Source organism: Lemur catta, chromosome 20 (assembly GCF_020740605.2).
Source record: "Lemur catta isolate mLemCat1 chromosome 20, mLemCat1.pri, whole genome shotgun sequence".
NCBI lineage: Eukaryota > Metazoa > Chordata > Mammalia > Primates > Lemuridae > Lemur > Lemur catta.
Genome location: NC_059147.1, coordinates 24,188,292 through 24,216,100, shown reverse-complemented (window position 1 = coordinate 24,216,100; position 27,809 = coordinate 24,188,292). Strand labels below are relative to the sequence as shown.

The 27,809-nt window shown below is 52.8% G+C and overlaps 1 protein-coding gene across 1 annotated transcript; it reads left to right on the top strand.

Annotated features, from left to right (window-relative positions):
* BEAN1 (brain expressed associated with NEDD4 1) lies at positions 1-27,809 on the top strand. The gene is made up of 5 exons (XM_045533229.1): positions 1-153; positions 8,862-8,968; positions 21,829-22,098; positions 26,092-26,242; positions 27,394-27,809. Exons 2-5 carry the CDS (start codon positions 8,944-8,946, stop codon positions 27,731-27,733), a joined length of 786 nt encoding a protein of 261 aa, XP_045389185.1. The 5' UTR covers positions 1-153; positions 8,862-8,943; the 3' UTR covers positions 27,734-27,809.

Below are 27,809 nucleotides of genomic sequence, written 5' to 3'. Positions count from 1 at the left end.
GACGCCCGAGCCCCAGCCCGAGCGCGGTGGCATCCGAGCGGGAACCGGAGCGGGAGCGGGAGCGGGAGCCGGGGCCGGAGCGGGAACCGGAGCTGGAGCCGAAGCTGGAGCCGGCACTGCGGCGCACGGAGCGGAGCGCGGCAGCCAAGCCGAGTAAGGGGCGTGGGGCAGGGGGCGACGCGGGGGAGGGGTCGGGGTGGGGGTCCCGGCCCCCTGTCCCCGCGCTCGGCGGCGGCCCCGGCGAACGCACACACCCGGGGGCGCGCCGAGCCTCGCCGCGCCGGGCGGGCGGATGCGCGGTCTGGAGCGGAACCGCAGCGCGCTCGGAACGGAGCGGGATCGCAGGTCTCCTGCCCACCCGCGCCCCGGGCGGGCCACCTGGACACGGGCCTGGGGAAAGGGGAGGTCTCTGGGGCTCCTGCCTGACTCGAGTCCCGGACGAGCACCCACCCCATGTGGGGGCCAAAGGCAGTCTCCCCATCTTCGCGCCCTCGGTTTGGGGGACCCCTGAACAAACCACCCAAGAAGAGGAAACTGGGGCGCACTCTGGGCCGCGGTAGGAGAGGAAAGGGACTGGGGCTTTGCAGAGTTTGGAACTTGAACCACCCCTTACTCCTTTGAGCCGGGAAGTTTGACCCTCCGACAGGCGGGTCACCCAGGCCATGCCCCTGTTTCCGTGCCTGCCGCGCTGGCCTATTTCAGCACCCAGCGGGGGAGAGCGAGCGGCCCCGCCGCACCTTCTCCCCATTTGGGGCAGACTTTCCCTTGCGCTGTAAGAGTGACCCGAGGCTGAGTCCGAGGCGGGGGCTCCGGCGGGCTGCGCAGCGCCGAGCGGCGTAGCTGCCTCTCCCCAGGCGCCCTCGGAAGCCGGGCAGTGCCCCCCGCCCCGCGGCTGACTCGCGCGGCCCTTCTCCTCTCCCCATCGGGCTCCGCGGTCTGAAGGCTGGCGAGCGGGGAGGACCCGGGCCGGTGCCAGCGTTGGTGGCCGGGCGCAGGCTGGGAAGGGGAGGACTCAAGCGACCGGTGTGAGAGGCGTGGGTTTCCGAGGCCTGGTCCTGGCTCTTGATCCACGCAGTCCCACGGGCATCAGCCGAGAGGATGCCCGTCTGGACTTTCTCCGCAAACGTCATGACTGCTTTACTGGAACAAGTGGCTTCACCACCCTGTGCCTCAGTTTGCTCATCTGAAAAGTAAGCAGGATTCCTTTGTAAACAGAATGTGTACGGGCTTTGGAACCAGAGGGTGGGCTTGGATGACTTCCTGTTGGTATGACCTTAGGCAAGACACTTAACTTCTCAGAGCCTCAGTTTCCCCATCTGCAGCATGGGGAAGGTTAATTGGGAGGATTAAATGAGACGATGCTCATGGGAGGCCTAGCCTGGAGCCCTGTGCACACAGCCAGTGCTCAACTGCTGTTGGCTACAGGTGTCATTTTATGAGATGTCCAGCACCTGGAGATGCCGAGGTGAAGTGAGTTCCCCTGCAGTGGTGGGGACATAACGCCCCTCTCCTCTCCTCCAAGGAGGCCTTTGAATCCCGCGTGGCCTACTGACATCTAACTGCAGAGCATAACTTCCTCCTTAAGGCTGGGCCCTTCTCAGACACTCCCTCCTCTGAGGCTCTCTGCCACCCAGCCCGGGTCCCCACTCCCTGCCCCGCCATCTCCCTCCAGGCTGGACAGGGCTGTATGTGATTGTAGGGGTGCTCCTTCCTCTTCACTCCTGGCTGATGTCTGCCACCCCAGGCTGGGGAGCCCCACTTGTCGCTCATGCTCTGACCAAGGGAATTTGCACACCTTCCTCCGGTCTGGGGTTTGGAGGCGAGGGGAGGGTTGCTTTCCCTGAGGAGTGACCAGGCTGTCAGGCCACTTGGACATGCCAATGGTGATGGTTCAGGCAGCCGGGAGGTCTGGGGCGTCCCAGCCTTGATTCCTTGCTGACTGTGATGTGTTCATCCAGGCGACGGGGGCAGGAGGCACCAGAAACAATGAACCTCAGGGAGCAAATGGAGCTGGTGACTGACTGAGAGGTTAGAACTGCAGAGCTAGGCAGTCCCCAGGACGGAATCTGCCCCAGTCTGTGTAGCTGGGGCCTGAGGCCCGGAGCAGGGCACACCAAAGCCTAGGGGAGAATGCTGGGGTCCTGGAGCTGGCGTGGAGGGTATAGGTGTCAGGAACATTGGTGGGAAGAAAGCACGGTCCATCTTGGGGACAACCATGTCGGTCTCTGGCCACCTGTGGCCCAGCTACCCAGAACAGGGGATGGGGGAGGGATTTCAGATGAGGAAACATGTCCACATGTTGCCAGGTGGGCACGTGGTGAGACAGGCAGAATGAGCTACCTCCCCGGGGCTCCTGCTACACAGAAACCCCCTGTCTCCTTCCTCTGTCACCTTCCCTCCCTTCCCCCACTCACGGCTAGGGCATCACATTCCTGCATCTTCCATAATCCTCACTCCTCATCTTCCCAGAGTTAATCAGAAGCTAATTAGGGGTGTGTCTTCTGGTTCATATGGTATTTGGAACACAGCCAATAGGGAACATGGTGGGCATACGGCATCATCGTCAGTATTTGGGACTAATCCACTGCGCAGCCTCGGAGGACCATTACCTGAAGTCCTTGCCCTGGAGGTGCTCAGAGCACAGGGTGAGCGGCAGGAAGGCATAAATCTGCTCTCAGCCTCCTAAAGGGAGAAACTGAGGCCAGAAGGGCTTCTGGAGTCCGTCAGCAAGTGAGTACAAACAATAGTTGTGGCCGAGAACACAGCTTCTTGCAGCTGGACTGCCTGGGTTTGTAGCATGTGATTCTGGGCAGGTGACATCTTTCAAAGCCTCAGTTCTCTCTTGAAAATGGGAATAAATATTACATGCCTCCTGGGTTAGTGTGAGAACTGAAGAAATAATATACAGAAAGCAAGTAGCAATGTCCAGCGGACCTTGGCCAGTGACCCTGCTCTGTCTGCATTATGAACATGCACGGCACACACACTGTTTCCTAAGCATAAGCATTCTCTCTTTGACTTCTGATAACAGCCCTCTGACTTAGATACTATAATTGTTCCCATTTTATCGATGGGAACACTGAGGCTTAGAAAGGTTAAGGGCCATCTTGCTCTGCTAGGTGTAGAATACTTAAAACCTCACTATGACTCATCATAATTTTATATGCATTTGTAAACTTGATAATTAGCACTTTGTAACTTAGACGGCATGTAATTAGTTATTAGAATGATTCCTCCATGTATATCTTCAAACATTTTATGTCTGAGAAACTGAAAAAGAATATGTTAATTGTCCACAGCCTATAAAGAATTTTTAGAGACACCTTCATTTTTTTCTGTTCAAACAGGAATCAAGCTGATTTAAAAGAGGAGCCTCCCATACATTACCTATCCCTTTTTTCTCTGTTTTTCTCCATAGCACTTATCAGCCCTAACATCTGTATATCTTATTCATCTGTTTATTGTGTGATAATATAATGTGAGCTCCTCAAAGGCAGGAACTTTTGACCATTTTGTTCACTGGGACATCCCAAGAGCCTAGAATAGTACCCACTCTTAGTGTGCTTTGCAAAATTATGAAGTGTTTTACAAACCTAAGGTCTATTATTGTTATTATTTTTGCTAAGTATATAGATTCATTGAAAATAAAACATTAAGGTTCATAGCAGAAACCATTCCTTCAAATATTTGGCAAATAAGACTTACTTAAGTGCCAGGGATAATTTGATGAAGGCTAAAAACAATGGAGATTATGTTCCTAATATTTTAACAAAGCTTCTTATCAGTTAGGTTCAAAGACAAGTGCACGTTTTAAAAATCTTTTCAATAGCACATGACATTGTCAAAGGCGATTAAATTAGCTTTAAAAACTTTCAATGAGTTAACTATCCCTGACTCATTCACTTAATTACCTTTTTAGTTTGTTATCACAAAAGGTTTTTTCAAATCTTCACTTTAATGAGTTTTCAGATTATAAAAGTCACACATGTTCCATTGTAGAAAATTTGGAAAATCATAAAAATATATAAAGAACATAAAAATCCTCCTTAATCCCGCTATCAACCAAAGAGTACAATTTTTTTTTACTCTTTTTAGTCTATTTCCTTTCTAATCTTTTTGGCTGTGTATGAATACATTCTCTAGGGATTTTTTTTCTTTTATAAAATAAGGATCATGGTGTATGCACAGTCCTCTAACCTGGTTTTTTTAATAACCTAAAGTTCTTTTCCTCTTAACATTATACTGAAAGTCTTTCTGTTATTAAAATTTCTTTGAAAACATGATTTCACAGCTATATAATATTTCACTGTAAGTGTGTGCCATAATTTGCTTAGCCTGGCCTCCCTTATTGGACATTGGGTTTGCCTTCCATGTTTCACTGCTATAAATAATGCTTGTCTGTGTCTCTACTGGTATTTTCTGAATCTGGTTTTTCTAGACACTTGGTCAGGACCTATTTGCAGCTTGCAGATGGACTGGTTTATGCAGCTAGACAGTAACTCAAGCCTTCTAAAATCAGGCCAGGAGAGTGGGGAAGGGACTGGCAGCTGATCCCATAGAGGGCTACTCCAGGCAGATTAAGGCAACATAGAGACCCAGTAACCTCCAGGCATACCCTGACCACTGCCCAGTGTGCACACACGTGGCCAGGTGTTGCTTGTAGCCAGAAAGCCTCCTTCCTGCAGGGGCTGTCACACACCTGGATCCGTTTTCTAATATCAGGACCAAGTTACCTGTTTGCAAACCTCAGTGCCTCCTGCCCACCTTTTTGCCACTGTCCTCTTGCTCTTACTCCCCCTGCCCACTCCTCAATTCATTCATCCCTTCTTTCCACCGTATAACAAACATGACATTTATCCGCACTTACCAAAGTATGTTCTTCTCCATTGAGGAAGTTACCAGCCGGGTCCCAGCCTCACATAAAGACCTCCCATGACAAGAGAAAGGTTTTCTGCTGCCCGAGGACCCCCACCTGCAGCCCCAGGAGTTAGCCCCTGCCTTGCTGAGGCAGGTGCAGCCCTTTCAAGATTAGCACGTCCCTGGAATTCCTGACTTCCTCCCAGACCTGAGCAATCACACACACACCCACAGATCCATGGAACCCCTGCGAGACAACATCATGCATTCATTCAGTAAACAGTCACTGAGCACTTCCTATGTGCCAGGCACTGTGCTAGGTGCCAGGGACACCGTGGTTGTCCAGACTCCCTAGACCTGGAGTCACTACCTTTCCCATCACCACCGTCCACCAGTCACCCAGGCAGATGCAAAAAATCATCCTCCACTGCTCCCTGTTCCTCACCCTCCGTGTCAGATCCATCTGTCCCTACAACCCAGCCAGCATGTTCCTGCCCGGGGGCCCCTTTGCACTCTCTGCTCCCTCTACCTGGGATCTCCTCCCCGGGGTATCTTCCCCACTGGCAGATGTATGTCACCCTGTCACCAAGGCCTTCTGCAGCTGCTGGATCTAAATGCGCAGTCCCCACCCGCACACACTGCCTCTGCGTCTTCCCATACTGCTAACAAACTCCGCCATTACTGTTGTAGCCCCACCCCTAGCAGGCAAGCTCCCAGAGGACAGGGGCTGTCAAAGTGTGGCTCACCACTCTATCCCCAGCACCCAAAGCCTGGGACACCAGGTGACAGAGGCCTCTCCATCTCCTCTGCAGTCAGTGTTGCCTCCACTGAGGCCCCATTGCTTTCTGCCACCACCTCCCACGCTCCTGCCACCTGCCTTCCTACCCCCGTCCCCCTCCACCTTCCTAAAGAGAGAAAAGTCGACCAAGTGGATCCTCTGATCAAAATCCTCCTCGGGGCACTCTTGAGGCAGAGAGCTCATGACCTCACCACGCCCCTTCATGCTTCTGAGTCTCAGTGTTGTCATCTGTGAAATGGGGATTTGTTTTGAGGCTCCGGTGAGCTGACAGCATGTGACAGTGGTTGAGCAGGTGCCATGTAAACAGGAGGACATCATATGTCCTCTCTCATGAGGCCGGCCGGCTCCTGCACCCTTTCCTGTGTGCTGCCCCCGGGCCTGCGGCTGTGAGTCTGGGTGCCAGGCTCCCCTGCCACTGGAGACCCGGGCACTGTCCCCTGAACCCCACTCTCATCCGCCCAGCTCTGAGTGTCACAGCGGAGCCCAGAGCGGAGACATTCCAGGAGTGGGGACACGAAGGGGAGTGATGCGGACTCACCACACACCATTCAGCCACTTCAAAGCCTGGAGTGCCACCCGCACGCCCTCGAGTTCCCAGTCAGACAATCCAGTCGGAGATGAGTCACCAGCGGGAACAAGCCTTGGATGCTGGGCTCGGAGCGAGGCGGGCACCGGGAGAAGCAACCTGGGACATGGGCCCACACTTGCCCGGCAGCTGGGGGCCCTGCCCCCACCCCCAGTGTCAGCCTGCTGTGCCGTCATCGCCGTACCCTCACTGCGGCGCTGGTCACATGCAGGGAAACCAGGGTGGGCACTGGCTCACATGCCCCCCCATATCCAGTCCTTTGTTTTGATGGCCCCCCACAAAGCTCCACCCCAGCCCAGGGGCTGATGCCACCAGGAAATGGTTTTCCTGCGGGGCCTCACGCTTACAATCCTCAAGTTGGGGGGAGGGGAGAAGGAAACTGACACCCACAAAGCCCCTCCTTGCGCTTTCCCAGGGTTTCGTGGGACATCGTAGGTGCTTGGTAAATGAATGAATGAGTGCAAGCCCGGGTGCTGGGGGCTGCGGCGGTGTGTGTAGAGTGCCGATTGTGCTGCACGAGGCAGGGAATGGTAGCCCTGGCTGATGTCAGCGTCATTGTCACCAAGGGCGACAAGATGCCTGGGAAGCATCTCAGCTCTTACTCAGCCATCCTTCTCGGCAAGGTGAGCCTCACTTAAAGGCAGCCTCGATGCATCAGTTGTACGTTCACATCAGACCGAAGCTGGCTTATCCTAGTGCTTCCGTGTGCTTTTGAATGATCCCTCAGTGCCCAGCCTGGAGCTAGTTTGCAGAGGCCACACTGGTCCTCCATGTCCTCGAGGAGCTACCAGTCTAGAATAATTTAGGACCAGAGTTGTCCTGGAAGGACGTCCAGGTGCCTCAGAAGCACAGCCAGCGTGACTGTTCTAGCAGTCAAGGAAGACCTCCTTGAAGAGGGCTCTTGAGCTGGGTGTTGACGGACACATAGGAGTTTGCCATGTGTGGGGGATGGCATGCCAGGGAGAGGGAACAGCCTGCAGGAATGGCAGGCTCAGTGTGACCATGAAGCAGGCCAGCTAGAGCCCCAGAGCGCAGGTCTCTGGGGGTGTTCCTGGCAGTAACTGAGGGGCACTGGGCATGACAGGGTCCCTCCCCACACAGCTCCTCCTCCATCTCTCGTCTGTGGACTTGATGGGTTTCCCCCTGAGCCTCAGTTTTCTCATCTGCAAAATGGGGATGGTGTTCCCTACCTCAAAGGGCTTGTTGCAATCACGTTGGTGACATTACCTGGCACACGCAGTTGTTTGGGGAGTGGGAGACATACCTGTAGCCCCCAGTGTCCAGAAAGCATCCACATGTGGAAAGGCAGCCAAACTGCGTTGACTAATGATTGGTTTTTCTATTTAACGAATGAATCAGAGACCCATTTTTGGAGGGTTTTTGCTCAGAAGTCTGATCCTCAAGTGCCCATAGCAGTTCTGCTGCTTCCTGGCAAGTGTGACTTTGGGCAAAGCGTTTTGCCTCTCTGAGCCTCAGTGTTCTCACAGGTAAAGCAGTGATTAGAGGTCTTAGCTTGCTTTGGGGACAAGGGGCATGTCCCCCGCATGACACCTGGAGGGGCCAGACTCTTTTCCTGTTGGCTTCCCTACAAGAGCCCACTGGGCTTGGCACCCATGGGTCCCTCTCAGCACCCCCCAAAGGTGCAGTTTGGTTTCTGCAAGCCAAGTGACCACACCCCCTAGAAAACAGGAACCCTCTCTCCCTCCAGGTCCCAAAGCCTCATGTCACTTGAGGACACACCAAGAGAGACTGAACCAGTTCCGATCTTTAGCATCGTGGGAGGATGGGTGACTTTTTGGAAATGTTTCCTCCATTGCAAATGGGCGTCCAAGGGGCCTGGCACTCCCTCACTGCCCTAGACATCGAGGCATCACACCAAGTTCATGTGGGGGTGGGGGAGTTGGGGCAGAAGCATTTTCATTCCGTAGGCATTTATTTCTGAATCAGTAATTTAATGTGTAGATGCCGTCTAAAAGAGTGTGCTGGCTGACAGTGTGGGCTTGGGAGTCCAGAAGACCTGGATTATACACTCAGCCTGTAGTTAGAAGCTGTGTGACCTTGGGAAGACTACATAACCTCTCTGAACCGCGATTTCCTTATTTATAAAATGAGAATGAAAACTCCTCTTGGAGTTGTCGGGGTAATAATAATAATAACATGGTTCAGGCTTGGTGTCAATGAAAACGTTTCCAAAGCCAGCTGTGAGACCTTGAACTAGCCCCTCACCCTCTGCAGGTCTCAGATGTCCCAGAACTGACAGTTACAAGGTGCTCAGTGTGCCGTGGTCTGTTGAAGTTGTCTAAGGCAGTGGGACCTCACAGGTTCATGAGACGGGAGATCTCTAATTCCCAGCAAGGGCTCATGCAAGAGAGATATCCCCCTCCCCACCTGCCACTCTCCACCGGGACCCCAGCCGGCCCTGCCCCACCCCTGCACCCACACGCCCACACTCTACAGCCCAGCGGTCCCTTCGACCTTTGCCCAGACTGGATGTGCACTCTCAAGGTCACCAACCCCTCCCCAAGAGGTCGAGAGCTCAGGAGATGTGAGCACCCAGCCCGCAGGGGCAGCGGGTGTGGTGTGGGCACCTCCAACACCTGCCTGTTTGTGTCTCTGCAGGTGAGTGGAGGGGCCTTCCCTGCGAGAAGTCAGAGCTGTGCCCGTGGGCAGGCTGGCTCCGCTGTTCTGCTCCAAGGATTACATGTCCTTCAAACGTCCCTGCCCCTGTAAGTCTCCCTGCATCCTACCGCTGCTCGGGGCCAGGTGAGGGCAGAGCTTGAAGTCAGGGTTGCAAAGAATGGCTCTAGGATGTTCTGCCAGAGACCTCCAGGATCCAACCAGAAGCTGATGTGGTGTGCTGGGTGGGAAGAGGGCAACAAAGACCACCCCTGATGTCTGCAAGGTGCTCCCGGAAAATTAAAAATCCCACTTTGGACAATTCCCCTGTATCAGCCCTTCCCAAAGTAGTGTGGATCAGAGTTCCTCTGAGGGATATTAATGGGAGTTTACACACACACACACACACACACACACACAGACTCCATGGCCAAATATTAATGTGTGTGGGAAATGCTGGGTGAAACACGTTTAAAAGTTTTGCTGCTGCAGGACTTTTCAGAGCCTTTAATATGGTGAAGAGTATTGTGAGGTTCCCATGGAAGAGAGAAAGCCTGCTGCCCTTCTCACACTTAACTGACCACAAAGAGTGTCTCACAGGATTGATGTTCCACAGGACACACTCCCTGGGGGGGTTTGCTGTCCTGAGGAAATCTGTCCTGAGCATCCCTGCCAGGAAGTTCCTCATTTACTGAGGCTATTGGATGATCTTGCCCATCCCAGTCTTCTCGTGGCTTCCTCATGCCTGTGAGTCCAGGGCATGGGCTCAGCAGGGTGCACCCTGGGACCCAAGGCTGCAGCCCCCCTCAGCCTTCTCCCCAAGTCTCCCAGCTCTGTCTTCACCAACTCATGCCACCACCCTGACCCCGGGGTCCTTTTCACTTCCCCTGTGGCAGCCACCTGCTTTCTCCCTGGATGTCCCCTGAGCTCCCCAAACCACTGCCACTTGCTAAAATTTGGGGGGATGTGCATAACAGCCCCATCCCTTCTGCTTGATGAGTCAGGACTGTGAGTCTGTGAAATCAGGGACGCCCGACCTCAGCCGTCACTTCCCCTCTCCCAAGCTCAGGGTGGCTGCCCACAGGCTGGCAGGCACTGCAGCCTGGCGGGGCCTCTGGTGGGCCTGGGTCCGCCTCAGTCAGTGTGATGACAGATGGTGCTTAAGTTCTGGTGAGCAGCTGTGTGATCCGGGGCCACCTACCGTGGGAGGGCGGTGGCTTCTGCTCACATGGAAGGGTGGTCACGGGAGGGTTTTGAACTGAGAAGGGACCCGATCACCCTGGTTGCGGCAGAAGAGGCAGGAGGGGGACCCAGGTGGGAGCGAGGGGGCCAGTTAGGAGGTTAGGACAGCGGTCCGGGTGATGACAACGGGGCCTCGGACCCGGAGGCTGGCGGTGGAGGTGGAAAGACAGGATAGATCTGAAGGTGAAACTGTTAGGATTTGCAGAATCATTGGATTTGGGGTGGATGCGAAGAAAAGGAGTCAAAAAGGACAACATGTGGGGCCTGGGACGTGAAGGGCGGAGCTGCCACGTGCTGGGATGGGAAAGACTGTGGCAGGTTTGGTGGGGGCCTCTGAGTCGGTATTTAGGGTTTTGACATGTTACGTCTGAGAAGCTTTGTAGACGCTGGAGTGGAGACACAGGGCCGGCAGCTGGACACATGAATCTGGAGTTTGGGGAAGAGTCTGGGGCTGGAGATGTGAATCTGGGGCTGTCAGTGTGTGGCTGCTGCCCGGTGCGGTGAAGCTGGATGACATCGCCCGGGAGCGAGCGCGGGAATGAGGGAAAGGGAAGGGTCGGAAGACCGAGCCTGAGGCTGGCAGAGGCAAAATGATTTCTGCATCTGGAAGTCTTGCCAGGGAAAGCAAGATCCCTGGGGTTGTCACCCACGGCATCCCAAAGCCAAGTGCAAACAGGAACGAGTAGGGACCCTTCTGTTTCTCGGCCCTAGATCACCATAGGGCTACCCTAGATTAGCTACCCTGAGGCTCAGCCCTGCCTGCACCCAGAACTGTCCCCGGGTGATTGGGAAAGACTGGTTGTGCTCTCCAATGTCACTGCAGAAGTGTGCAGCCTGCATGCTTCAGAGACGAGAGAGAGGGACCTGGAGAGAGAAGTCACATGCCCAGGGACCCACCGCCAAGAGCAGACAGGATTCAAAGGAGGCCTTCTGGATCCAAGCCCAGGGCACTCCCCACACTGGACCCTCTGGAAGCTTGACTACACTTTTGCTTCCTTGAGTTCTATTTGCTTCTCTTTGCATTCAAAGCAGCACGTCCCCCTCAGTCCCCAAACCATCAGCTTCTAGGGACTGTTCCCTCTGCCCACCGGAGCCCACCTGGACTCCATGTCCCCCTGCTGCCCAGGCCTTGCTGAAGAGAGTCATTCCAGAGCTTTCCTCTGTCTATACCCCAGGGCCTTCAGCCCCTGGGTGGCACTTGCCTCCCCTAGGCGTGGGGCTGAGGGTGAGGACTGGGGGTGGGTGGGGCCTAATGCAGTGAGAACAGCGAGAGCTGAGAGACCGGGTTCTAAACCCACTGGAGCGAATGTTTCCATCCTCTGAGCCTCTGTTTATTCACCTGTAAAATGAGATCATTAGACCCAGTTTCCTTTGTGACTGTGAGGGTTTGGTGAACACATCAGTGCTCAGTGAGGGTTTGTCCTTTTCTTTCTTCTCTGGTGTTTTAATCCCTCAGTGACAGTCGCAGAACGACACACAGTCTTCTCTGCGGGGTCCTCCCCTGGCTGCTCTGGGGGAGAACACATCTTCTCTCTCCCTTCCCAGGCAGCCCCGGGTTGGTGTCGCAAGGCAGCTTGGCACACCGGCCCACCTCCATTTGCCAACCTCCCATCAGGGGCCAGCCCTGTGCCAGCCCCTGGCATGAGCACCTGATGGCATAACTCAAGCAAACAGGTTCCCTTTACCTTGTAGGTTGGGTGTAAGGTGACATCTGCTGAGCCTACGGGTCTCACCCTGGGGCTCTGCCCCAACTGTCTTATACCACAGAGGTGGAAACTGAGTCCAGAGAAGTGACTGGACCAGGTCACAAAGCATGCTAGTGGCTGAAACTTCAATATCCTGTCCTGACCTCACATAAAGCACTCTTAACACATAAAAGTGGGAAAATGCCCCAGAAGGGAGCCTGCCGCTCCGTTCTCAGTGAGGACGCAGAGAAAGAGCAGCCCTCTCTTGAAAGTAAAACTGTGACCCAAGCTACGTCTTTCAAAGGACAAAGGTTGTCACAACCAGGTCCTCGCCTGCCACTTACAAGGCAGTGGACAGACAGACCGGCAAACCTTCCCCTCCTGCCCATTGCAGTTCCTCCCCTCTGGGCCCCAAGACACCAGACAAATCTCTGAACAGCTGGAGTCAGAACAGGAATTTTTTCTGGGGAGATTCTCTAGAGATTTTTTTTGTTTTAGTAGAAATACCTGATATCTGTTCACAACAGCCAATAGTTAAATAATCAGGAATTTCATGGGCCGGTTATTGAACCACCGGTAGCTTAAAATCCACCATGATGGGAATGTTTACACCGTGGGAATTGGCAACAGTGCAAATCAGGACCTTCCTTCCTTCCTTTCTTTTTCTTTTTCTTTTTTCTGCTTTTTTTTTTTCTTTTCAAAGCTGGTTTACCAGCACACCACTAAATATACATACAGAAAGGTGCACTAATCAGTGTGCAGCTCTGTGAATTTTCACAAAATGAACACAGTCATATCAAGAAACACATGCACCCCAGAACTCTCCCTGTGTCCTCTCCCGGTCACTGCCCCAGGCCAACCATTATCTTGATCTCTGTCACCATAAATTAATTTTACCTGTTTTTGAAATTTATATATACAGAGTCATACAGTATGTTCTCTTTTGTATCTGTCTTCTTTTGTTCATCATTATGTGGTGACATTCACCCATGTTATTGAGCATAATTGTAGATCATGTATTGTCATCACTATATATAGCATCCCATTGTGTGAATATACCGCAAATAACTTATCCATTCTACTTTAACGGGCATTTGAGTTGTCTTCAGTTTTGGGTGATGAACGCATAGTGCTGCTGTGAGCATTCTAGTTGAGTGCTGTCCAATAGAACTTTCTACAATAATGAAAATGTTCTGTATCTTCACTGTCCAGTATAATAGCTACTAGCCACATTTAGCTATCAAGCATTTGAAATGTGGCTAGTGCAACTGAGGAACTAAAATTTTAATTTGATTTAATTTGAATTAATTTGAATTTAAATAACTACTTGTGGCTGTGGCTATCATGTTGGACAGTGCAGTTCTATTAGGTGGTGAACATATGAGTGCTTTCCTGTTGGAGAATGCATTCCACCTAGGAGTGGAATTTCTGAGTTATAGGGTATACATATGTTTGGCTTGAATAGACAGAACTAACCAATTTTCCAAAGTGGCTATACTAATTCATATTCCCAACAGCAATATATGAGAGTTCTAGTTGCCCTACATCCTCACCAACACTTAGTATTGTCTGGATTTTTTCATTTTAGCCATTCTAGTACATAGCAGAGATAATCACACAGTGGTTTTAATTTGAATTTCTTTGGTGACTAAATATAATTTAGCACCTTGAATAATCTCGTTTATGAAGTGATTGTTCAAGTCTTTTGTGCACTTTTCTATGGGATCTTTTCATTATTGATTTCTAGGAGTTCTTTATATATTAGGAATATGAATCCTGTGTTGGATATATCATTGCAAAAATCTCCCTCTCTGTGGATTGCCTTTTGATTTCCATAATGGTGTCTTAGGATTAATGAGCATTCTTCATTTTTTATATATAAAGTATTTATTAATTTTGTATATGATTATTCACTTTATGCATATTTATTATAATTTCAAAATATACAGAACATAAGAAAACCCTCTTGCACACCTTAGAAACAAGGGGCTTTATTGCTGCAGTACAAAGAAACAAAATTTTATAAATGTGAAAGTTATCTTGGGCACATTTTAATTGGGATAGCAGCCTTGTGAAAGAGTTTTTGTCTATTGAAATTTCAGGTTTTAGGTTAAATAAATTTAAAACATTGCTCGTGAAATAATTTAAACTTTTTCAAAAAATTTATTTTTTTCCAAGATAAAAAGGTACCTTCAATACTTTAAAATACCAACAGTGATCCTAATAGTTTAAGGACTATTACGGTACATGTGGCTATTATACTCACAGTATGTCACCAATATACTCTCCAGTGAGAATAGTAGCATTGTGGCATCGCTCCCATATCATTCTTGCGAGGAAGTAGGATGATCAATTATACCTGCAATACCAGTGTGCTGGCATGTCTACCAAGCATAAAATCCAATTATCTAAAACAACACCACTATTGAATTCCTCAATAGTATGTAATTTATAACCGAATTTATATATTCAGAAACCTGCAGAGTATTCTTTAAGTTCTTTTAAACTATAAATTAACCTGAGCATTAAATAAAAACACTAAGCCAAATAGTATAACCACAAGAGTGGCAGAAGTTCAAGATCTAGTTTAACAAATGTTTACCTATCATTTCGATAGCAATCTTAGCGCATCCAGTATTTCTTCTGCAGTGGGATTTGGTTTTTAGCACACAAGAATGAAAGGCCCAGCTCTATATGACTGTCTTACTGCAAGAGCCCTGCGGATGGCAAGCCAAGGAAACACTCAGAAAAACAAAGGTGCACACGGCATTTTCCCTTTGCCTTGAACTTGGCTTTGATTGGCTTTGATTTAGTTACAATAGAATACAAAAATCATATAGCAATTGAATAAAGGGCTGGGCATGGTGGCTCAAGCCTGTAATCCTAGTGCATTGAGAGGCCGAGGTGGAGGATTGCTTGAGGCCAGGAGTTCAAGACCAGCCTGAGCAAGAGAGAGACTCCATCTTTACAAAAAATAGAAAAATTAGCCAGGCGTGGTGGTTTGCACCTGGGGCCCAAAGCAAAAAGGCAAAAAGATTAAATTACATGATTCTTCTGGTCTATGAGGAGAAAGTAGCTCTTTGAAGAAAACAAAGCTTTTCACAGCCCTCATATCTTGGAGAAATTTCTTACATGGAGTCCCCACCTAGGGGGTACCGAGAGGCATAGCAGACAACGCCTTCAGCAACACGCTTGTGATAAAGCTGCTTCTTAAGCTAATGCTCTCAATACGAGCTCTGAGACATAAGGTCAAAGCAAACCTCTAGGAATATAGTTTTTGGGAAGGAGTCTCAGGCACTGGCTGGTCCAGCTAGTTCCAGGGACCAAAACTTTTACTGTGCAGAGAAGCGTGTGGAGGACGTGGCCTTCGCATAATCCTCCATAATTTATCATCTCTCCCTTAGGTGGGATAGCTGATAAAAATTCACGGCATTCATGAATTTAACATTTTAGTTGTCCATTATTCATGAGCTTCCTGGAAAGTCCATATTCTGGTCAATGGTCATTTTTCTGAGCCATGATTTTGAGTCTCATAATGCAAGCTGGGGTGTGGGAGCTGATCCCCTCACTGGGGGGACAGCCACGCCAGCCCCGCAGTGTCTGCTTCTCAACCCAACCGTACTGTGTCCTACTTATCAGGCATGTGCAGTGGCTCCAATGGCATTATAAAAACCCGTGTTCTTTGTGGGAGATGGCCCAAGAGCCAACTTGAGTTGGTGATGGAAGAGAAGAGAAAGTGCGGAGGTGGAGGCCAGTGATGAGTCTAGCGAGAAAATGAGTTTGGTGTGATTTGTCTAATTCTGCCGTGGCTCGGTTCTGTGATGTCAGCCAGTTCGCCGTTTCCATTGCAGAAAGAAGAAAAAATGGTTTGTGAAACTGTTTCAGTGAGTTTTCCAGCCAATAAATAAATTGTTCTTCAAGCCAAGAGATAAAATCTTGGTGAATGATGACAAGGTGGTAAACTTGTGGAATTTGGATATGCAGAGGAACATGTGAGTTAATTTGAGTGGGTTTATTTAAGAGGCAGAATGTATCTTAATAGTGGAATAAATCACTTTCATCTTATATTTATAGAATCATTAAGGGCTTGTGGGTGGTCACTTATGTTTTTCCAGTTATATTTTAACACAGTGGTTGAAAACTTTCTACTTGGCAGGGGACCCCTCTCCTATTACTTCTGACATGTGAAACAGGTGGAAGCAGAGTTGCTCTGCCGATCTGGGAGCAGGGAGCTCCATGATGCACCTGTGCAGGTCCCCTTGCTTTCCACAGTTTCAGGGGTTCATCTTAGTGTGATCCATATTCGTGTTGCCAGTGTCTAGCATATATCCAAGGCATGGAGTAAGCACTTGGTGAGTATTGATGAGTAGATGGATGGATGGATGGATATGTGGATGGATGGGTGGATGGGCAGACGGTTGGGTGGGCAGATGGATGGGCAGATTCATGGGTGGATAGATAGGCTGATGGAGGGAGGGATAGATGAGTGGATGCATGGGTAGATGGATGGGTGGATGCATGGGTGGGTGGATGGGCAGATGCATGGGTGATGGATGGGTGGATGGATGAGCAGATGCATGGGTGGATGGAGTGGATGGATGGGCAGATTTTTGGGTGGACGGATAAGCTGATGCATGGGCTGATGCATGGGTGGGTGGATGGGTGGATGGATGAGCAGATGCATGGGTGGATTCATGGGTGGATGGATGGGCTGATGAATAGGGGAATGGATGGGTAGATGTATAGATGGAAGGAAGCATAGACTGGTAGGTGGATGATTGAGTGGATGCTGAATAGACGCCTAGGTAGATAAATGTCTGGAAGGATAGAGGATTTGTTGGTTGAATGAATTGAGGGAGGATTGATGAACAGGCAGATGACTTCACATCCCATTTCTCCTTTCCACCATAATCTTCCCCACTCCCAATGCCACACATGGCCATGTAAAGGTGTCAGGGCCGTGACATGACATTAGTTGACTTCTTGCAGGGAGGCATCCCCAATGTAAGAAGAATCCTGAACGCCAAATACCCTTTTACGCACCCCAAGATCCTGACATTCAGCTGCCATCAAGGTGACACCCCACAGCCTCACCCCAGGAGCAGCCCCTTTCCCGAGCTCTGCCAGGACTGCCCCCCTCTGTGTTCCTGTCTGTGCTCCTCCCTCCCCTCATCTTGTTCTGCTAGTTCATCCTTCAAGGCCCCCCTTCTGTGTCCTCTCTGAGATGTCCCTGGTCTACCCCCAGCCCTCTAATATCTGTCTGCCAGTCTCCTGGTGACCAGAGGATGGACACCAGCAAGAGAGCCAAGAAGTCACCCAGAAAAGTAGGGGAGGAGACTCAGAAGTGCCCAAGCCAACAAGCCCTGCCATATCCCCTGCCGGGGCCCCTCTCCAGGTCCCTGCTGGGAGGCTGGGAGCCACCACTGGTGAGCAGAGGGAAGACAGTGCCTGATCGTGTCCCCTGCACCCGCTCCAGTGACTCCACGGCCTCCCCTGGCAGTTTCAGCAGCAGAGGAAGAGTGTACTGTCGAGGCCAGACTTGTCAGGGATGTGGACCTGTGACAAATGTCTTCAGAATTTTTGTGACAGGAGCCATCAGTCAGATCTGAGTCCTTGGTCCCCCTTCTCCCTGGAAACAGCATCTCTGAGGGGGTTGGGCAGGATTGGCAGTCTAAAGACGTTGACTCAGCACCCCCGTGTCTTTGTGCCTTCCCTTTGTCACCGTGGCTCAGGTAGCTTTGGGCTGCAAAGAGCACCTCCCTATGCCCAGAGAGAGGGCCGTGGAGCTGCCTGCACACTACACTCAGCAAGGAGTTAGGAGCAATGTTCTGCCTCAGTTGCCCTGCCCTGCATGTTTCCCAGCTTCCCAATACTTGAGCTAGCCCTGACCTCAGCCCCCTGACACTGGCCTGGATCTCTCATTGCCTCCCCTCATAGTTCCTGGCCCCCTCCTCACCGCCCTCAAACCTATTTACCCACCCTGGAGGGAGAATAAGTGCCACTTCGGACAGGTAGTCAGCAGGTCCAGAGAGGGCAAAGGGCATTTTACTTTCACAAGATTCAGAAAACATGAACTCCCAGTGCACTGTGCCTGGTAGCCACTGAATACCATCGTGGCTGAGAGCGCAGGGCTTCAGCTTTCCACTGACCCAGGTCCCTCCGTGTGGTGCTGTGTGACCGTAGGGAAATTACTTAACCTCTCTGAGGCTGTTTCCTTACCTGTTAACTGGGGATCCCATCACAGGCCATCATGAGGATTAAATGAGATAATATAGGGCATGGAAAGTACTGAGCATCGTGTGGTGCACACAGTAGGTGCTCAGGAGGTGGTGTTGGGGGGAGGTGGCCTCGCAGAGAAAAGCCTATATTGTGAGGTATAGTTTCCGCTTGATCATGGCACCTTTGGAGAAGCTGCTTGGGAAGAAAGTCCAGGATGGAGGCAAAGCTCGTTTCGTCCTCTGTCCTTGCTGCAGCTGGTGCAGAGGGACAGGGAGGTCAGGGGGTGGAAAGAGGGGGCTGTCATCATGTTATTTCTCTGCAGTCATATTTATCTTGTTGATAAAATGGGCCCTGGGTTTGGAAATTGGAAGAGTTTCCCTCATAATTTAAAGCAGCGCCTACCTCTGCCGGTTGCAGTGACGGAGATTAATGTCCCAGCCGGCCACGCAGGCAGGCGCCTGCGCCAACTGGCCCCATCCGCAGGGAAGGCCGATGCCATCTCCTGCCCAGCTGGTGGAGAGCCTGGGGCTGCAGGGCTAGGGCGAGGCTCTCAGCTGCTGCTCAGGCAGGTGAAGGGAGGGGCGTCTCCAAGGCGACCCTGTAGGGCTGGCCCGTCGGTGGCAGGTTCTGCATGCTGCACACACACACACACACACACACACACAGATCCAATCCTAGGTTTGTGGTCTGGGCACCTGCAACCCTGCCACGGCCAGCTCTCTAGCAGCATGTCTGCCTTGGCTCGTGGAGTGACCAGTGTGTCCCAAACCCCTGCAGCAGCTGGGGTCAGAACAGAACATTCCAGATCCCTGCTGGGGGCAAGATTCTTGGAGCCAGCCCACTAGTCCACTGCAGAGTGAGCCCCACACGCTCCCGCCCTCCCCAGGGACAGCTGGCGTCCCTGACACTCCCAGGTCCTGCCTGTGGCTCTGAAGGTGACAGAATGAGTTGATAAGTGTTCTCTCCTCTTCGATTTTTTAGAACAAATTGTGACATTGGTATTATTTCTTCTTTTTAGCTTTTTTTATTGTGGTAAAATATATATAACATAGAATGCACCATTTTAACCATTTTTAAGTGTATGGTTCCGTGACATTGTTGTGAGACCATCACCACCATCCATCTCCAGAACTTTTCTCACCTTCCCAAACTAAAAACCTGCACCCATTAAAGTTATTGTTTATTCTTTAAATGTTTGGTGGAATTCACCAGTGAAGCTACCTGGTCCTGGGCTTTTCTTGTAGAAAGTTTTGGGTTTTTTTTTTAATATTACTAATTCAATCTCTTTACTTGTTATAGGTCTATTCAAAGTATCTGTTTCTTCTTGAGTCTGTTTCCTTAGTTTTATGTCCTTCTAGGAATTTGTACATTTCATACAAGTTATCCAATTTACATCCGCTATTTTGCTTTTTGTCTTATATATGTCTTGTGTATTTTTTGTTCGTCTATTTCTCCTTTTTGCTTTAAGTGAATATTTTGTAGTGTAATATTTTAATTCCTTTAGTGACTTTTTCACTATATTTGAGTTATGTCCTTAGTGATTGCTATAGGACTTACCATATACATCTTAACTTATCAGAACCTACTTTGTATTTATTCTAAGATAATTAAGTTTCTCCAGTTACTCCTAAACAACTCTATTCCCTCGTTCCCCTTTTTGTGCTGTTATTGTTATACATTAGAGAGCTTCTTATGTGACTCCTTATGGTTTAGGTGGGAGACCAAAGCCCAGAGAGGGTCTGGTTTGTTCTTATACTAGCTATATGACTGAGGGTAAGTCATTTAACATCTTTGAGCCTCAGTGTCCTCATCTGTAAAATGGGGAGAATTGGATGAACATAGCTCCAAGGATAAAGTGAGCTCTTAGCACTGATCCTACATATAGTAGGGGCCCTGAAAACAGTGGCCTGTGTTCAGCCCTCAAAGAATCCCAGGAATCCACTTACCCAAGCTTGCTTACGTCAGAGTCCAGAAGCACACATGCCCAGCCAAAGCCATGGGAGACTCCTTCTCCCTAGCATTTCCCTCTGCAGGGGAGCATCTTACAGTGAACTTCAGCAAAGGCTTGGATCTCAGGCTGGGATGACAAACTGGCCCATCCTCTGAGCCAGTCTCTTCTGATGAAGGTCAGTAGGCTGCAAGAACCGTCAGCGTGAGACAGAAATACCCCCAGGGCATGTTTCTAGCCCCAGCTAAGGGCCTGCATTTGTGCATTAACACCTGTCCCTGCCACAGGCTTAATGTGACTGAGGCTTTTGGAGCCAGTGCTAGGAAGGGATGGGGTGGAGGAAGCAACCACAGCTGAGCGTCCAACCTCTGATGGTAGATGTCCAGGCCCTCACCTGGGGAAAAAAAAAAAAAGCCCTCCTACAGCTGGTAGCCCTCCTACACCTGCTCTGCAGGCAGCCACCCAAACCCTGCTTGACAGAGGCCTCAGTCCCCTGAGACAGCTCAAGGCCTCCCTGCCCATTTCCCATCTGGTCTTGCGTCTGGCGCCACTCATTCAGTACATGCATTGGGCACCTTGGTGTGCCCAGGCCCATTGCAGCGTTTGAGAGCACAGAGTGATCAAACAGAAGTCATGGAAACCACACATGGTCATGTGCAGCCAGTGCAACGCGGGGGCCTGGGCACGGGCTCTGGGAGAACAGCAAGGGGACCCTCTCAGAACAGGGCCTAGGGATGATCTGGCATCTCCCCATGCTTGCTCCTGCCCCTGTGGTCCGTGGAGCGGCTGAAACTGGCTCCCTGCTGCTGTCCAGAGGTCAGGCTGGTGACCTCAGGGAGGACCCAAACCTAGGGCAGGGGACGCTGGAAGGTGAGCCCTGGACTTTGAAGCCAGACCTAGGTTCTAGCATGGCTTTGCCACAGAGTATCTGGGTGACCACGGGCCAGTCACACACCAGTGCTGAGCCTCAGTTCACACATCTGTAAAAGGAGAGAACTGCAGCCCCGTGGGGGTGAGATGGAGGGAATTAAGTGGCACTCCCTAACGAGGTGCCTTCTGTCCCTGAGTGAGGCAGTGGGTGTCTGTGGCTGCCCCTGGCTGACTCTGACCCCTCCCCGGGACCCCATCACCTCGGGCCCTGGGAGGACAAAGTCACCGGTTCCCAGGAGCTTCCTTCCGTAGAGCTCTCGGACCCAGCTGTTAGCCCTGGAGGAGGTTCTTGCCCCTCCCCTTGTCTCACACACCACACCACTTCCCGGAAGTCCCTCCCACCTCTCTGTGCCTCTGTCCTGCCTGGATGCCTCCCCTGCCTTCCCTAAGTGCTCTCACCCTCCACGATCACCTCTGCTTCACCTCCTCTGGGAAACCTGCCCTGATCTGATCCAACCCCCCAGGCCTGCCTGAGGCCAGCACAGTCGTTCCTCATGCTCTGTGCCCCTTCCCCGTGCCCCTTCCCAAGACATTGGTAAAGTCACGTTGACGTTTCAAACTCACATCTTGGTGGCGCAGACTCCTCGTCTAGCACTGAGAGTCTTGGATTCAAGCCTCTGCCGCTAAAATGCTGTGTGACCTCGGACAAGTCCGCTGCCCTCTCTGAGTTTCCCTTTTCCTCCCTGAGGGTTAGTGACAGAGCTCCTGGGGCGTCACAGACGTGGACGGGCGGCCCGGCCCCACTCCCAGAGGCTCCTGCAGGCAGCAGGGTGAGGCGCTGCTCCCTTCATCCCTGCCGGGCGTGGCCAGGAGAGAACCCGTGGGCCTGACCCCAGACTGTCCTCCACTTATTCAGGGGTAGAGAACTCACGGGGCAGCCGGGGTGGAGGCGGAAGGTGTGTGGCGGGCCTGGGCCCCACTCAGGGTCCTCTCTCTCTGTCCACAGTAGCGCGATACAACCGCACCAGCTACTTCTACCCGACATTCTCCGAGAGCTCAGAGCACAGCCATCTGCTCGTGTCTCCCGTGCTGGTGGCAAGCGCCGTCATAGGGGTGGTCATCATCCTCTCCTGCATCACCATCATCGTGGGCAGCATCCGCAGGGACAGGCAGGCCCGGCTCCAGCGGCGGCACCACCGCCACCGCCGCCACAATCACCGCCACCACCGCCGCCGCCGCCGGCGGCACCGACACCGAGAGGACGAGCACGGCTACGGTGAGCTGCCGCCCGCGCCGGGCCTGGGACCCTGGGACCCTGGGACTCCCGTCCGGTTGTGATTGCAACCTAGGAGGCATCAAGGAGCTGGCAGCTCTGCCACGGGTGGGGCCGGGCGGTCAGGGAAGGCATCCTAGAAGGCGTGGGTGATCAGGAAGGGCCCACGGGGGCCCACTGTAATGCTCCCTGTGGCGTGAGAAGCCCTGTTGCCTGCCAGGAGAGGAACTCGGAGTGAAGCTGCAGGTCAGGGAGAGTGTGTCACTACTCCCCAGCCCCTGCCTTGCTGCTCCAGCAGGCGCCTGGGTGGAGGGAAGGGGGGAGGGATGCAGGGATGCAGGGGTGGATGATGGGGGATTGAGTGGAAGAATCAGTGGGAGGTTGGGGAGATGGATGGGTGGAGGGGACGAGTGGACAAATGGGTAGACGGAAGGAGGGATGAATGGAGAGGTAGAGGAATAGGGGAACAGAGGGACGGATAGATGGGTGGATTGAGTGGATGGATAGAGGCATGGGGGGGTGGAAGGGTGGGAAGATGGAGAGAGAGGAGGGCAGGCGGATGAGGGGTGGGTATATGAATACGTGGACAGACGAATGGATGGAATGAATGATGAGTGAATTAAAGCTGTCCCCAGAGAGCCTGCAGAGTGCAAATAGCAGTGATCTGAGGGTCTCCCAATTATTAGAACTACCCTTAAACAGACTTGATGGCTAATTCTTGGGTGACCAGTCCCAGAAGTGTCTCTCTGGCCAGAACGCCTGAACTTTTTACAGAATGCAGCCACCTGATTCTGTCTGATTCCTGGAAGGGCCGGTGGTCTAAAAGCAGCAGGAAGGAACTCACTCGCATTCAATTTTCAGACAATTTTCAATGGCAGGAAAAAGCCAGGCCCCCCACCTCCCTCAACCCCCCACCCCACCCCCATCCCTGCTCATCCGCGGCCACCCACCAGGCAGGGAGGGCCGTGACTCCTGGGATCCAGAGTCATGACAGGATCTGAGGGCTGTCCCCCTCCAGGGCAGGAAGAGTTTGGGAAAAAGAAAGAAAGGAAACATGTTAAAAATAGATCCAACTGGATGCCATCAGCCCTCCTCCCCTCCCCCAACACATCCTGATTAACCAGCCAGTTTGGGGCATTTCCTCTCGGGTTTCACAGAGTGAACTGGGTAAGAAAGGAATTGAGGGGTACCTGAAGCAGCGAACAGAGGCCCGGTGGTGATGGCCAATGCGTGAGGGGCACTTTCTGTGCATCATCTCTTCCTGCAAAGTCCTCCCCGTGGTCCTAGGGAGTGGCTACTTTTTATCACCGCTCCCACTTGCAGGTCAGAAGCTGAGGTTGGAGTGGTTAAGTGACAGGCCTGGGGCCACTTAGCCAGCAAGTGGCGGGTGCCAGACGTGAGCCCAGGCAGCCTGAGCTGGGTGCCCACAGGCTGTCCCCTGCACAGCCCCGGGGTCGGAGGGGTGAGGGAGACATCTTTGGAGCCACCCCAGGGGCTCAGGGCAGCGTCCAGCATACACACCCATGGCCAGCGTGGACGCTGCTCTGACCCGGGTGCCGGCCCTCTGGGAAGGCAGGTAGGAGATCCAGGAGAGCAGGAGTCTGGACAAGACACAGAGGGAGATCATGGGGACAAGTCAGGGGGCAAGTGGCCACTGTGGAAGAAACACAGCAGGTTAGTGCTCTGCCCAACAATGAGGACTGAAGAGAAAGGTCGGCAGTAATAAAACTGACGTGGAAACTCAGCCAGCCCAGTGCCCCTGTCTCCCCTGGAAGCCGAGGACTCTGCAGGCAGACAAGCCAGGTGACTTCGCCCCTCAGTTTCCCCATCTGGGAGAAGCGGAGCTCATGGGTGCAGAGCACAGTAGGTGCTCTGGGTGCAAGTTCCCCTTCTGCCATCTCCCAGAGCCTCTCGAAGGACTACCTTGGATTGGGGCTGAATAATGAACCAAGATATTTCTTAATTTTGGTAAGGAGGAGGCTAGGGAGATTTCACCTTCCATGAGGGAGGAAGCAGGGCTTCCAGAGTCCTCGGCCGTGTGGGTCTGTGCCGACATGGCAATCAGGAGAGAAGGGAAAGGAAGGAATCTGGGGGCTGCTTTCTTTGTAGCTGTCCCACAGGGGCCCTGCCCAGCCGATGTCTGGGGCTGAACTTGGTCATTCGTCTCAGACCTGGGGGCCGAGCAACACCTCAGGGTAGCTTCAGTTTCCCCAAGACTCTCAGCCTCTGGGAGGCCCAAGAAAAAGCAGCCCAAGAGGGGACAGTAAACGCAGTTTGGTTCAGCCCTTGGCTCTCAGGGATGCCACCGCAGCCACCCCGCTCAGGGCCAGGAAACAGCCCTCGCTTTCCCCAGGAACCCCTATGTGATGGCCACAGCCTCCTGCCCTGCAGGTGGAACTCTCCTGAGCCCAGAGACCCTTCCCTGGCGATGGTGGCCAGGACAGGACCCTGTCCCAGAGCCCAGCGGCCCTGGTTCAACTTCTGGCCTCGTCATATTGTCCTTGTGCTTTCATCTTTCCTTAGTTCCTTCCAGAAGTCCCTCCAAAAATTCTATCTTTCCGCTGAAGTCCTGAAGGGAAACGAGTATTACCTCAGCTGCCCTTTTTATAGCATATGTTATTGCGTTCATTTTTTCCTAGTGGAAAAGTAATATGAGCTCAGTGTAGAAAACCTGAAAAATCCAGGCGATATGAAGAAAATAAAGGTCATGAGCCTGTCATCTGGACAGAGCCACCGTTAACGTGTTTATAATATTTTCATCTGAGAGCTTTCTCAGTGTCCATATTACCCCTGCAGTTTCATATCTAGAGTTTTCCACTCTGTATCAGGAGTGGGAAAAAGAGATTAGAGAAGTGGGAAAGCAGCCTTTGAGGTTATACAAACTGCGTGAATTCCAGCTCCACGTTTTACCAGGCCTGTAACCCCAAGCCTCAGCTTCCCAGTCTGTAGAATGGGGGTGGCCACCCACAGCAAGGAGAGGTCAGAGCCCCGCCCCTGATGCCAAGCCCCACCCCTGGAGGGGAGGAGTCACTTGGGAGCCCTGGGGCTGGGGAGACCTCGTGCCCAAGCCATCTTTGCAGGTCCCGCTGTTCCCACCTGCCACTAGACCTATCAGAAACTGGGAGGTGGAGAGCTTAGACAGTGAGGAGTAAAGACATCCACTGCCCTCTGGCCCTACTACTCACTGTGTGTCCTCCAGCAGGTCACCAGGCCTCCCCGGACCTCAGCTGTAGAATGAGTAGATTGTACTCCAGTGGCATGTCCTAAGCAGTGTTACTAGGTCTAAGAAAGTAAGATTCTGTGGCCAAATGCTGGACAAGCACAGTGAAATGTGTTTCTTAGATGCAGGACTTTTCAGAGCCTTTGATGTGCTAATATGTGGTTAAAAACCCCGGAGGAGAATGCAGTATGTGGAATTAAAGGGAATAGTGTGTGGTTGGGGTAGGGGGCTGATCCCAGGGTTCTCCGCAGCCCTCATTCTTTCTACTCCCCTGCCCATTTTTCATGCCCCAGCCCGACCCCACAGCTCAAAGCTCTCTGTTCATACCACACTCTTCTCATCTCCCTCCTTGGCTCAAGCTGATCAGTTCCCTCCTCCTGGCCTTCCCTCTTCCCCTGGCTAATTCCTAGACAAGACTCAGCTCCAGCAGCGCCTCCTCCAGGAAGCCCTCACTGACCTCCAGGCTAATCAAACTGCTCCCCCAGCCCCAGAGCTACCTCTGTCAAAGCTAACAACACACTACCCAGTACCAGGCTGTTCCCAGGACAGGCTGCCACCGCCCTGGGAATCCCACCCAGACAGAGCCAGCTCTGCTTCCTCTCTGTGACCTCATGCCCAACCTTGCAATGGCACTCACATTCTGGGGCTGCCTCTGAGGGACAAAGGCAGCTATGCCTGGTAAGTGGAGATAGGAGCCTCAGTGGTCTCAGGCAGACTCATAAGGGCCATGCCTGGGTACTGGCCTGAGGCCCAGGCTGATGGTCTGTCCCCTGCAGTGTCTGACGGACACACATACAGCCGCTCGAGCCGCAGGATGCGCTATGCCTGCAGCACCGCGGAGGACTGGCCCCCACCCTTGGACGTCAGCTCTGATGGGGACATGGATGCCACGGTGCTCCGGGAGCTGTACCCAGATTCTCCTCCAGGGTAAGGAGGCCACATGGGCAAAGTGGCATGAGAGGGTGGGGCCCTGGACACGAGGACACCCCTACCATGGAAAACGGTGGTACCTCTCCCCATGGGATAAATGCAGGAAAGATCTACATGGTGCCCTTGGCCATCTCCTCACCCCTCCTGACCAAGCAGGTCCCCTGAGGCTGTCTGTGACTCAGCAGATGTCACCAGGGAGTGCTAGAAAAGGAAGAGACAAGCTCAGCTCCTTCAGGCCATGAGCGGGCCTGCGAGGAATGCCCCTGCAGTCTCAGGGGTTCCACGGCAGCTGTCCTGAGCCCCCTGGGGGTCTGTTCCTCCGGGTGTCTCCCTGGGAGGTTGGGCCAATGTGGCGTTAGGTTATTTCAGTGCCCATGGGATCAACTCCCCACTAAGGAAAAAATTCGTTTTGCTTCTACAAGTAACACCAAGGACCAGGGTGGCAAAGAGGATACAAACACACATGCTGGCCTCTCATGGCCCTGGGTCAACTCGCTCTGGAAATCCTTTCTTGTATGATCTTAAGTGACTTATTTAATCTCTCTGTGCCTGCTTCTCCATTGCTAAAATGGCCATAGTAATAACACCTGCCCCAGAGGACAGTTATGCAAATGACGTGGAATCGTGCAGGAGAAATGCTCGGCAGTGCACCCGGCACGCAGCACTCGACACATGCTGGCTCTGCCTACCACCGTCATTATCACTGCCCCAAGGTCATGGGTGGCAAGGTACCAGTGCCGAGAGGATGAGAGGACACGACGCGGGAGGACAGGCTGACACGGGAAACCTGCCTTTGTTGAGGGCACTCGGTGGCTCCTGCCTGTGTGTGGAGGGGCCGGCTGGGCCCCCTAGGGCCTGGGAAGGGCAGTGGGGGCATCTTTGCTCTGCATCATGGTTCAGAGGGACCCAAGGACTCTTTCCTAAACCTAGAGGGGCAGCTTTGGAGTGACTTGAGGCCAATGGGTGTCTGGCAGCCGGAGGTCACTCCTGCCCTGCCCCACCCACGCACAGGGCCCAGCAGGGGACAGGATCCACAGCCAAGGCAGCTTGTCCCTGCAGACAGGCCCCCGGCCCTTAGGGAGAGACCCCCACACCCAGCCCTAAGGCCCAGGCTCCGCAGGGCCCTGAGAGAGCCTCTTATCCCGCAGCTACGAGGAGTGCACGGGGCCAGGGGCCACTCAGCTGTACGTCCCCACGGACGCGCCCCCGCCCTACGCTCTGACGGACGCCTGCTCCACGCTGGGTGGCACCCGGGACTCAGGCAACGGCCACGGCCCCAGCCAACACCAGCAGGAGCAGAGGACCCCGGGCCACAGTGGCGTCCGCACCATCTCCATGGACACCCTGCCCCCTTACGAGGCCGTGTGTGGGGCGGGGCCCCCATCGGGCCTGCTGCCACTGCCGGGACCGGGACCAGGGCCGAGGGGCTCCCAGGACTCACCCACCCCAACCCGGGCCCCCGCCTCTGGCCCAGAGAGGATCATGTGAGTGGCCCGGCCGGCCGGGGCCTGCGGGTCCCTCCAGGCTGAGGCACATCCTACAGGCACAAACACACACACACACA

Bases quoted from the DNA above. Each gene is read 5' to 3' on its own strand.
- BEAN1 (XM_045533229.1), top strand. From the start codon at position 8,944: ATGTCCTTCAAACGTCCCTGCCCCT. The intron at 22,099-26,091 runs GTGAGCTGCCGC...TGTCCCCTGCAG, and splicing joins AGAGGACGAGCACGGCTACG to TGTCTGACGGACACACATAC. The intron at 26,243-27,393 runs GTAAGGAGGCCA...CTTATCCCGCAG, and splicing joins TACCCAGATTCTCCTCCAGG to CTACGAGGAGTGCACGGGGC.